This window comes from Podarcis gaigeae, assembly GCF_964106915.1.
Source record: "Podarcis gaigeae genome assembly, chromosome: 2".
Taxonomy (NCBI): domain Eukaryota; kingdom Metazoa; phylum Chordata; class Lepidosauria; order Squamata; family Lacertidae; genus Podarcis; species Podarcis gaigeae.
Genome location: NC_139679.1, coordinates 122,292,145 through 122,304,558, shown reverse-complemented (window position 1 = coordinate 122,304,558; position 12,414 = coordinate 122,292,145). Strand labels below are relative to the sequence as shown.

The window sequence follows — 12,414 nt, the reverse complement described above, 5'->3', positions numbered from 1 at the left end:
CTAATTGCTGATACTGTATCTACGGGAGATCGATGGACGTCCGGAGTCAACGTGGAGGCAGTGATGGCCTTTATCTCCCTGGCAGTATCCCAACAGAGCCATGGTTGTAAACTTACAGATACTGTGAAAAGATCCAGTCAAACTTCATTTAGTCAAATGGTTGTCATTCAAACTTTCTTCTCTGCTTGTTATGCTGCCTAACATTGACCTCGGAGAACACAGCACCTCTACTAACCACCCCCACCACCACCACCACCACTGGCCAAACCCTGTTTTGTCTGTAGTGGCCCATTTCAAGTAAGACCTGCTCATCTCCAACTCAAGAGCTCCCTTGGGCAGAGAAGATGGTGTTGCAGAGGTTCCCCCCAAGACTTCCTCCCCCTTCGTTAGAGTGCTACTTTGGCCCTTATCAAGCTCCACTAAGCTCCAGTCTTTGTTGAAGGATCTGTGTGTATTGCTGGAGACTGAATTAAGTGTCTGGGTGGCTGGTGTTACTGTTTGGTTTGGTTGTAAAGTTTTTGTTCCATTGATACACATGAAACCAATCTATTCCACCTTTTATATACACCAGCATTTCTTGTATTTCTTCTTCACTTTATTTGTTGTTCTAAAGATCAGGTATTGGCTGTGTGCTGGGTTTCTATGTTTCTATTAACATGCTGTCAGGGAACTGCCTTCAGTGCTGGAGGGAGAGAGGAAGCTCCAGAGGGATTCCAGAGAGCGTCCCGGGATGGGGAGAGGCAGCCCATTTTCTGGGGAAGAGAATCAGCGTAGCACCAGTGGAGAAGGGGGGCAGATGGGGGAATCGGCGAGGCGGTCCCATGACTCCTTGCCGGGGACCAGCGGGGAGAGTAAGGGTCCTCCGCTGCCTACACCCTCCTTGCGCAGAAGGCTTCTGCACAGGGAGAGTAGGAAGAGACTAGGCGTCAAAGAGCTTCTTTGCTGGAAGAAGTTCAAGAAACGCCCACTGACGGATTCTGCCAGCGATTGAGACAGCCATGGGTGAGTGGCTGTCCAGACAGAAAAGGTTCACTCAGGCAACCCAGCCAGGTGTTGGCACCGGCTTACGCATGAGCAACCCCTAGAACCATTACACATTCAGAGTCTGATGCCGAGCCAAGACGGTATCTCCCAATTCCATAAGAAAGATATATTTTCTGGCACTACCCTATGCCTTGTTAGCCAGATTTCCCATTAAGCTCAATGGGACACACAGATAAGAATGTACTGAATGGGAACCTGGACTTACTTACCTGGGAGTAAGCCCCATGGACCACATGCCTCAATAAAAAAGCAGTTCATAATTCTTAATGAATTAATGGTGAGTGGATTTCTGTGGGGGAACAGAGGCTTGTATGTCTCTGAATGTCATTTGTTGGGGAACAAGACCACCGAAGGTCTTGTAGTAAAACAGAGGGGACACTTATACATGTTTGGTGGACCTGTGAAAAAATCAAAAGCTTCTGGAACACAGTATATGATGAGCTTAAAAAAATGTTTAAGTATAACTTAATGAAATATACATAAGCTTTTCTATTGGGGGAATGGACACAGGTATAGCAAGAGAAGATCAGAAAATATTCTTCTATGTCACAGATGCAACGAGGATCTAGAGATCACACTAGACAAGAGTTTCAAAAAGCATGGTGAAAATGCAGAGAATACTTCACAAAACAGTGCCCTAAAATACATACCTGGACTTGTTTTGATTAATGTCTGCAGGAGACTTTGTGGATATTTAACATAATAAGAAAAATCTTAATAATTATTCATAAAGGAACCAGTTAAGAAGAAGAAGAAGAAGAGGAGGAGGAGGAGGAGGAGGAGGAGGAGTTTGGTTTGATATCCCGCTTTACCACTACCCGAAGGAGTCTCAAAGCGGCTAAAGTTCTCCTTTCCCTTCCTCCCCCACAACAAACACTCTGTGAGGTGAGTGGGGCTGAGAGACTTCAAAGACGTGTGACTGGCCCAAGGCCACCCAGCAGCTGCATGTGGAGGAGCGGAGACACGAACCCGGTTCACCAGATTACGAGGCTACCGCTCTTAACCACTACAGCACACTGGCTAAATAAGGAGGCCTGATACAGGATAAAGGAAGTCTTTTATTTCGTTGTTTGTACTGTTGTATGTTATGCTCACTGTATGCTATGTTCACGTTTAATGAGGGTGGATTGTGTATTGGGGGGTGGGGGGTTTATGTTATGTTGTGAATAAAATTCCAATAAAATTATTAAAATAAAAAGACCACCAAAGGTCTACTGCCCCCATGCCCTGCTTGTGAGCTTCTCAAAGGTGTGTGATCAGGCACTGAAATATACAGCATGCTGGACTAGATGGGACTTGGTCTGACCTGCCTGTAGAGCAAACTCTTCTTCTTCTTCTTCTTCTTCTTCTTCTTCTTCTTCCTAATGCTGTTGAGGCCAAAATTGCTGCTGAGGCGCACACACACGTCAAACTTTGGCACTGCACCTGTGATTTCTTGTAAACATGTTTTTGTTCATCTCTGCACCTGCTACTCAAGTTGCGCAAGGACTCCAGGTTGTTACAGTGGTCAATTTTCTTCTCCTTATAATTGTCAAAATCATAGCTATTCATTCTTGCCAGGATCAGGATATATTTCTACACATCACAATTAAGGGCAGCATGACGTTATTCCTAGCTCTGTGGCTGGAGAGAAAAGTGGATGCACAGAATAGCTGATATGTCAGACACAGTCTGAATGAACAGCTGAGGGATACCTGAACGCTACCCACACTGGGAAAGTCACTGCAGTTTTGCTCTTGCAAGAGTTTTTGGCTTCCGATTATCTGGAGAGGAGCAGCCACAAGAGAAGTGTAGGACATACAGGCAAAATGATTTCCCTCCTACTTCTCCTGCTCATGCTGCATGGAGACTGCAAAAATCTTAGAAAACGATGTCCCATGAATCTGATCTGGGAAGAAAGTCAAACACTCAATTACTACCGGCCCGGAGACTTCATAATTGCTGGGATCATATCTCCACGTTCATTCACTGAAGAAGACCCATACATTTTTTCCCAGACTCCCTCAAAGAGGCTTGCATGGTAAGTAATTAGATGCCCCTGAATGTCATGCTTCTCCAACACCACTTCTATAGTTTATGTTTAATTAATCACAATAAAGCAATATTCCACTTTGAAGGCTGTGTGCTTCTCTGATTTCTTTCTTTTTTTGCTATGGAATTTGCAATCTCCTAGTTTTTATTTTTAAATGGCCAATACATTTTCACCTTGTAATAAAGTGATCCTCAGATGAAGAGCGGTATATAGCTTTATTAAATAAGAAATAAAATAAAATATGTCTTGTCTCAGCCCAAACTACAAACATACATATCATTCTTTGGGGATGAGATACTTTGAGATTGATATTGATTAGAAATAACATTTGTTTTCTTTACATGGTGAATAGGTTTCTGACATTTTTAATTTGATGTTTCATTGCAGTTTTACACCTAGGTTCTACTGGCACATCTTGTCCTTCTTGTTCTCCGTTCAGGAGATCAACCTGGATTCCAGGTTCTTACCCAACATCTCCTTGGGCTACAACCTCTTTGAGAACTTTTTGGATGCAAGGATGACTTCCGATGGCATGATAGACTTGCTTGCAGGTGGTGAAAGCCATATTCCAAACTATAGCTGTGGAAGATGGAATAACCTTCTGGCTGTTCTTGAACGGGCCAGTTCTGCCATCTCAAAAGTGATTTCAGTCATGTCAGGTATCTACAAAATTGCACAGGTATGAAGGGAAGGGACAAGAAGGGTCTATGAAAAAGTGAGAAAACCCTTAGCTATAATAGAAGACTGGATCCAGGGATGTTTCTTCCAGCATCCACCAATCTTGCACTCTCCAAATTTTTCAGACTAAAACTCCAATCAACTCCAGCCATAACAGATAATAAGTACAGTGGTACCTCGGGTTACATACGCTTCAGGTTACATACGCTTCAGGTTACAGACTCCGCTAACCCAGAAAAAGTACCTCGGGTTAAAAACTTTGCTTCAGAATGGGAACAGAAATCGGGCTCCAGCGGCGCGGCAGCAGCAGGAGGCCCCATTAGCTAAAGTGGTGCTTCAGGTTAAGAACAGACCTCTGGAACGAATTAAGTACTTAACCCGAGGTACCACAGTAATAACAGACTGAAAGTCAAACAAATCACTAATCTATTCCTTTCCTCACTAGATCAATTATGGCTTTATGACTCAGACACTGGATGAGAAAACTGAAGTCCCCTTTGTCTACCAAATGGTCCCCAAGGGGGAAATCCAGTATTGGGGGATTGTGAAGTTGCTCCTGAATTTTGGGTGGACATGGACTGGCCTCTTGGTTTCAGACAATGATAATGGAGAAAGGTTCTTGAGTGCCTTGACACCTCTGATGATCAACAATGGAATTTGCATTGCCTTATTAAAAAGAATACCAGAACATAACTTAAATCCATATCTCATTCCAAGTGAACCATTCATCATATGGGACAAAGTCAAAATATTTGTTTACTATAGAAGCAGTCAAGCGGCATGGATTGATCTCATGATAATACAAAAATTTCTTGAGAAACAAATTGGGGGGAAAGTCTGGATCTCAACATGTCTTCAAGACATTAATGTTAATTTGAATAGTGATTCTGATCTTCTCCAGTACATTCACGGATCTTTGTCCTTCATAATGAAGCCCCAACTAAGGAAAAGATACCAACCCTATGATCCAATGTCCAAACTCCTTATACACTTTTGGGATAAAGTATTTCATTGTTTATATAGAAAAGACACATTGGCTGGAAAAAGTCGGACAAGATGCACAGAGAATGAGAAACTGGAGATGATGCCAGAAGAGGAGCTGGAGAGAGCCCTGTCTCAAGACAGCTACATCACTTACTTCAGTGTCCAAGCTGTGGCTCAGGCTTTGAATGCTGCATATTCATCCAGATCAAAGGTCATGCTGATGGCGAGTGGAGGAGACAGGCTGGAACGTCAAAGGCTACAGCCATGGCAGGTATTTCCTTTTCCTTGTTGCAAATTGCAACTCATTTTCCCACCACTGGAATCAAATTTAGGGCTGAGGATCCCCCCCCCCCTTTCTGCTCCTTTTGGTGGAAAATCTCATTAGTGAGTCTTGTGGTGGAAGTAAACCTTTCTGCCTATTCTGGTTATGTCAAAACAGTCCCCCAGCATCTAGTTCTTCCTCTCTGGCGCCCTGAGAGAGATGCAGCCGTCATAGCAGAAGTTGGTTCCTCCTCATCTCCCATTGTGTCTCTGCTGGGACTTGGAATTGCCCATCAAGTGTAAAACAGAAGGAATTTTTAATTATATATTAATATCTAAACTTTTACATGATAAAATTGGCCTTTGTCAAAAGAGTGCAGGGCGGTTTAAGAACCTGGATAGTATGAAACACATTGTACAAGTTCTACTGAAAGTGGCTACACTTTGAAGGGAAAGGAGAGACTTCAATTTGCAGGCTTCCACATTATCTAGAATTCTGAGCAACTAAAGTTTCAATCACATGGGAGTATGTATGTGCAAATTCCCCCTACTTTCAGATAATTTTACCAGGCAGGAGGACTACTCTGAACGGCCACACATCCCACTCCTATGCTCTTGGCTGTGAGGAGACCTGAGTGGCCCCTATTGACAAATAACCTTCCCTGGTGATACAGTGAGCAGCTGAGGAAATGGCCTGTAGGTGTCATGCAGCGTGCATGGCTCTGGCACCAAAATTTGTGGATCCTGGCCCCTTCATGGGGAATTTTGTTGGTGCTCGGGCACCCACGGCCACAGTGAATTGGCATCCTATGCTGTGCACTGATTTGTAGGACCATCTCTACTTAAAAACTTTGGGATTTGGCTATTTTCATTTTTAAGTTTTTTTATTGTCTTTTGTATTTATCTTATTCTCCAGAAACCTTGTAATTTTATACAATGAGTTGCCTACAAATGTTGTAATAAAGAAAAGGGAATGTCTGCAAAAGGCTCATGAGTCCAGATGAACTGTGCACAGACCCCAATTCCTTGGAGATTAGAGCTCAAAGTGTAGAGGTCTGATATTCAACTTTTCTGTTTCATAAATGCTGGTGTTTTTTCCTCCCGTTCCAGCTCCACCCTTTCTTAAGAGGAATCCAGTTTTTGAATACTTCCATGGGCAGCCTCAGATTGGATGAAAATGGGCAGATACCAGCCTACTATGACATTGAGAACTGGGTGATGTTTCCCAATAAGTCTCGTATAAGAGTGCCGGTTGGGAGTATAGGAAGAGACGGATCCACTGACATGAAGTTCACAATCAACTCACAAGCCATTGTGTGGCCCAAGTGGTCTGAGAAGGTATGGCAATCTACTTTATCCCACATGACATCTGTAAAGCTCTAATCACTAACTGAATAATTCCAAAGGCACTTTGACTACAGCCCTTTGCACACCTGCTGGGGAGTAAGGGCTCATTGAGACTTCCATTTGTGCCACAATGCGACTTACAAGTCCTGATCTGTGTCTGAGCAGGATTTTTGTTTTAGGAAGGAAGGAAGGAAGGAAGGAAGGAAGGAAGGAAGGAAGGAAGGAAGGAAGGAAGGAAGGAAAGAAGGACTGCTTTGACATGGAGCTTTAAAGCATGGACCTGTGACTAGAAAGATGGCCCAAAAGGAAGTGTGGTTGAGCCCTAATCAGTGGAGTGCAGGATTTCCAAAGTCAGCCCAGGGGGTGAATGAGATTCATGTCCAGATTTCAGGAAGCAAGGAGTGGAAAGGAGAGCTCTTGCTACTTGGAATCTTGATGGCATCTCCTGGCCTCAGTGCTTAGATGGTTAACAAGCATGGTGCCAGCATACTACCGTGCCGGGAGGGATTGACTGGAAACTGAATGCCATACTCTTGACACCAAGGATTCCACCTTAAGCAATTAGCATTATTAGCAGCAGCAATGGCATTAATAGAGGGATGGGAGACAGAAGGTCTAAGTGGAAGAAGCTGTCGCAAGAGGCTCATCTCCCCATTCTTTGCCAAGACTCAAAACACTTTGGAAAAAGAATAATAATGTAACCATAATTCAGGAGGCACTTTTTGAAATTGGAGTCTTCAGGTGGTGGTATGTTTAACTGCTGCTCCCGTTGTCTCAGCTGCTGCCAACCTAGCAGTTCAAAAGCATACCAGTGCAAGTAGATAAATCAGTACTGCTACAGCAGGAAGGTAAACAGCGTTTCTGTGCACTCTGGCACTCATCGCAGTGTCCCATTGCACCAGAAGGGGTTTGGTCATGCTGGACACATGACCCGGAAAGCTGTCTGAGGATGAACGCCGGCTCCCTTGGCCTGAAAGTGGGGATGAGCACTGCATGCCACAGTCAAGTTTCACTTGATTTAACCATCTAGGGTTCCTTTGCCTTTACTTCATGTATGCTTTATTGCTGCTGTTTTGTTATCACTGTCATTCTAGGGTTTTAAAATTGCCTTTTTAATATATACTTTTGCGAAGAGTGCGAAGAGTTGAGGAAGGTTTTGGGAGGAGATACGTGCTGCTTTTGAGGTAGCAGGTAATTATCTAGATTACTCTGTTTGAAACCAGAGGACTCTGTGTCAGTTTCTGTATCAAGACACCTGAGTCTTTTGGCTCTTCTCATTGCTAGATTCTTCTTAAGTCGATGAGATCAGACTTCTAAATAGAGTGATAGAGTGCTAAGGTTCTCAGGTCGCAATCTCGTTCAATTTTCATTCAGTCCTGGCTGGGCTGCTGCGAGGAGTTTAAAACTGGGGCCAATTATAGCACTCCTTTGAAGTACCCCCCCCTTCTTCCCAGTTTGTTAAAACAACTGAGATGTTTGGGGGTCCACGAAGTTAGAAGTAGTGGGAGAAATTTGTGGTTTTATAAATTTGTAGTTTTTAGGGTTAAAAGCCAATTAAAAGTCCTTAAGAATCCTTGGAATAAGTTTATCACAAGGAGTCGACGAGAAACTGGGAGGGAGTGCCTTAATGCCCAGAAGGGAATGTCTGAGAGCCTTCGTTAAAGCTTCATTAGCTTCTTTAAGTCCCGGCACCGAGGAGGATAAGATAAGATGTTCAAAAAGCACAGCGAAATGGTGAAAGGAAATAAAATCCAAAAGGGGAAGGAGAGCCAGCAACATTTAGTTAAAAGATCTCTTTGAGCTCCGATAAGAGCGTCTTACCTCGGCGCCATCTTGATGGAATATTGGGCATGGTCCACCTCAATAAAGTATTGGTTACGCTGCCACTTTCGCTGCCCTCCATCAAGTCTGCTCGCTGATTTGCTCAAAGACTCCTATAAATCAAGATGGTACCAGCACCTCGAAAAAAAGATTGAATCTTTAGGCATCGAGCTGGAGCCCCTGTACAATTCTAGTGAGCAATATATCTCCCATAATATCCTAACTAGACTAAAGGATGTCGAGAGACAAAATATTATGGCAGCTGTAAACAAAATTTGCTCCCCCATATTCTATGAATTAAATATCTTAGATAGCAGAGCCAATTACGTCACTAAACTAATAATCCCAGCCCAACGTAGGGCTTTTATGCTGGCCCGTTTGAATGTTTTTCCCTCAGCATTTGTCAGGGGAAGATATCAAAACATTCCTAGAAACAAGAGACTCTGCAGATGCTCTATGAATGTCCCGGACACTGTAGAGCATATTCTCCTTCATTGCCCATTGTACAGTACGCTCCGTCAACGCGTGCTGTCCCCTCTTTTGGGTGGTCTGGAACCGCAGCAAGGTGAATGTGTGGGTTTCTACCTATCCGACGTTGACCAAAGGGTAACGGCGGGGGTAGCCGAGTTTTTGGTAGCAGTCCTCCAAGGAGCAGGATAACAAGGAAAACCACTGACTCTATATGTATATATATATATGCATTTAGCAAACTGCTGCTTTTTTTTATATATATATTTCAAGGCTTTTATATGTTATTTTCTCTTTTAAGGTTTTATTTCCATAATGCCTAATAAAGGTTTGATAAAGTAAAGTAATATACTTTTGCTTAGAATACTGTAAAGATAAAGGTAAAAGAACTCCTGACCATTAGGTCCAGTCATGACTGACTCTGGAGTTGTGGTGCTCATCTCGCATTATTGGCTGAGGGAGCCAGCGTTCAGCTTCCGGGCCATGTGGCCAGCATGACTAAGCCACTTCTGGCGAACCAGAGCAGCGCACGGAAATGCCCTTTACCTTCACGCTGGAGCGGGTACCTATTTATCTACTTGCACTTTGACGTGCTTTCGAAGTGCTAGGTTGGCAGGAGCAGGGACTGAGCAATGGGAGCTCACCCCGTCGTGGGGATTCGAACTGTCAACCTTCTGATTGGCAAGTCCTAGGTTCTGTGGTTTAACCCACAGAGCCACCCGCGCCCCAACTTGCTTAGAATAGTCAGATATAATTGTCTGAAAAAATTGTCTGAACACCAAAGCGTTTGCCCTGCCACCTTGTCCTGCATCAAAATGCTTCCCTGGAAAAGTGCCTGGGGTCAGTGGGAATAGGGACCCTTGTTAGGTCCTTTCCAAACTCCATAAATGAATGACATAGAGACAAATAGTCCTGACTCTTTCTGTTTGATGCATGTTCTCTATGTTTAGACTGTACCTAGCTCCAGGTGTACCAAAAGCTGTCAACCTGGATATGCCAAAGTGGTTCAAGAAGGAAAGCCCGTTTGCTGCTATGCTTGTGCCCCATGTGCAGAAGGGACCATCTCTGCTCAGGAAGGTGGGTGAATATAAACGGGAGCCCTTTTGAGAATAGAAATTGTGGAAACATTCACTTGGAGACACTTTCTGTGAAGAGTCAAAAGACAATTTTGATTGTGTCTCCTTTTTTGGCTTCTCTATTCATCTATGTTCATTCTAGGAAGTGGAAACAAAGAATGAAAAGGAAGCAATTGGTGGTCTACAAATTAATGATCATGGTGAGGGCATCATCAGTGGTCAAATATATTATTTATATAAGGTAAAACCATTTATATAAGGTAAAACCATGGAACAGGACAGTATAAATTCAGCAAAAGCTGTACAAGAAGCGTCTCTGTGGGAGGTCACTGCCTTTCAGCTTTACCTATATCGCAAGGTTGTTTGGGTGATAAAACTGAGAAACTTTTGAAAACCACCTCTATCATCATGGAGGAAGGCAACAGTATAAGCAGAAATATTAAATAAGCAAATGAAATAACCAATTTTCTCCACTCCCTTTTTAGACATACTTTTTACCTGACACTCCCTTATATGGACATCATTCCCCCTAAAATGTAATAGAACATAGATGGTTATGGATTTAAATGATGCTAAAGCACTCCTTTTTCCTCCTTAGATGCAAAACATTGCACCAAATGTCCAGAAGATCAGCATCCAAACAAGGTTCAAGTTCAATGCCTTCCCAAACGTATCGCCTTCCTGACCTATGAAGAAACTTTGGGGAGTGTTCTAGCTTCCATTACTATCTTGCTGCTATTAATGACAAGCATTGTTTTAGGAATCTTCCTTAAATACAAAGAAACGTCCATAGTCAAAGCCAATAACCGGGACCTCTCCTACATCCTCCTTGTCTCCCTCCTGCTCTCTTTTGCATCCTCCTTCCTATTCATTGGCCAGCCAAGGAAGGAGACCTGCCTTCTCCGACAAATGGTCTTCAGCATCATCTTCTCAGTTGCCGTCTCTTCTTTGTTGGCTAAAACCATCACTGTGGTGCTGGCCTTCATGGCCACCAAGCCAGGGAACAGAGTGAGGAGATGGCTGGGGAAAAGTCTGGCCAACGCTGTTGTCATTTCCTGTTCCAGTGTCCAAGTTCTCATCTGCACCACCTGGCTGAGTACCTCTCCCCCATTCCCAGAGTCTGACATGCACTCCCAGCCTGCAGAGATTATCCTGCAATGCAATGAAGGGTCTGTGGCCATGTTTTATGGTGCCCTGGGCTACATGGGCTTCCTGGCTGCTATCTGTTTTATGGTGGCTTTCCTAGCCAGGAAGCTGCCTGGGGCCTTCAATGAGGCCAAGCTGATCACCTTCAGCATGCTGGTCTTCTGCAGTGTTTGGGTGTCCTTTGTGCCCACCTACCTGAGCACCAAGGGGAAATACATGGTAGCCGTGCAGATCTTCTCTATGTTGGCCTCCAGTGCTGGGCTTCTGGGCTGCATCTTCCTTCCCAAGTGCTACATCATTATACTGAGACCTGATCTGAACACAAAGGAGCACTTGACAACAAAAACCTAAAGATGGCAGCAGATTCTCCAGGCTATATAAAGGGATGGGTTTTGCTTAAAACAGAATATTAATCAGAAACAGTTGGTGTGAACTGAATTCAGGTGTGATAGAGGACCTTGGGACATGTAGTGGGCTTCAGGGTCCCTGTTGTTATTCTACAATAGGTACTTACATACTTTTACATAGCCTTTATCCTTTTCTTTTTTGCCAGGACTAGGTTCACTATATCTCTATCTATCTATCTATCTATCTATCTATCTATCTATCTTGTATACTTGCTAAAAGTTGGTGATGATCCGCTGCTGTTGTTGAGCTGCCTGAAGATGCTTCCCTGGTGGGTTTTGAGGGCTTAGATTCTTCTATGAATCAAGATGCAATGTGGCCACCCAAGGAGGAGAAACATCTGAGCTTTATTGCAATATAAAAGAGGGACACTATTTTATCCTTTCTGGATTCTTAAAAGGGCAGCAAGGTTTGAAGTAATATAAGTACTTCTAACATGGTGTGGTATTTTCCTGTTTCTTTCCCAATAAACATTCATTGTTGGGATGCAAAGTGTGGGTTCCACCAAATGCTCTTTTCAGAGTTCAAGCATTTATCAGGTTTTTCTTCCATGAGGATTTTCTGATGAAAAGTAACACTTGAGCTAAACCTGAAGTGACTTTCACCTTTGAAACATGAATACATTATTAAAGCATTGTGACTATAATCAATAAGTTTTTGAAAGTTTCATCTCATTGGTTTATGTCACAGGAAGTTTATGTTTTGTATATGCTTTCGTTTTCTCTCTGTGCCTGAGACCAACGCTGAATAAAGTTGTAAATAATGCTCTCCTGAGTGCATCTTTCGCTGTGCGAACTCTGCTGATAGAGCGTGCATGAGGTCTGGAATGTGGAAAGCTATTTCTGAGGCTTTTGTCGCTAATTGAGTGATACTGCGTTTCTATGGGAGGTCGATGGATCGTCCGGCATCGGCGTGGGGCCATGATGGCTTTTGTCTCCCTGGCAGTATCCCAACAATTTTCTCATGTATAAGATGCTCCCATGTAGTAGTAGTAGTAGTAGTAGTAGTAGTAATAATAATAATAGTAATAATAATAATAATAATAATAATAATAATAATAATAATAATAATAATAATAATAATAATTTTATTATTTATACCCCACCCATCTGGCTAGGTTTCTGCTGCTACTCTGGGTGGCTTAAAGCACTT

The 12,414-nt window shown here is 43.2% G+C and overlaps 1 protein-coding gene across 1 annotated transcript; it reads left to right on the top strand.

Annotated features, from left to right (window-relative positions):
* Nucleotides 1-6,067: 6,067 nt before the first annotated feature.
* LOC310837791 (vomeronasal type-2 receptor 26-like) lies at nucleotides 6,068-11,323 on the top strand. Its single transcript, XM_083724924.1, has 3 exons — nucleotides 6,068-6,337; nucleotides 9,586-9,712; nucleotides 10,310-11,323. Exons 1-3 carry the CDS (start codon nucleotides 6,152-6,154, stop codon nucleotides 11,206-11,208), a joined length of 1,212 nt encoding a protein of 403 aa, XP_083581050.1. The 5' UTR covers nucleotides 6,068-6,151; the 3' UTR covers nucleotides 11,209-11,323.
* Nucleotides 11,324-12,414: the final 1,091 nt, after the last annotated feature.

Excerpts from the sequence above, each read along its gene's own strand:
- LOC310837791 (XM_083724924.1), top strand. The coding sequence starts at position 6,152 with ATGGGCAGCCTCAGATTGGATGAAAATGGGCAGATACCAGCCTACTAT. Across the intron at positions 6,338-9,585 it reads GGCCCAAGTGGTCTGAGAAG|ACTGTACCTAGCTCCAGGTG; the intron begins GTATGGCAATCT and ends CTCTATGTTTAG. Across the intron at positions 9,713-10,309 it reads GACCATCTCTGCTCAGGAAG|ATGCAAAACATTGCACCAAA; the intron begins GTGGGTGAATAT and ends TTTCCTCCTTAG.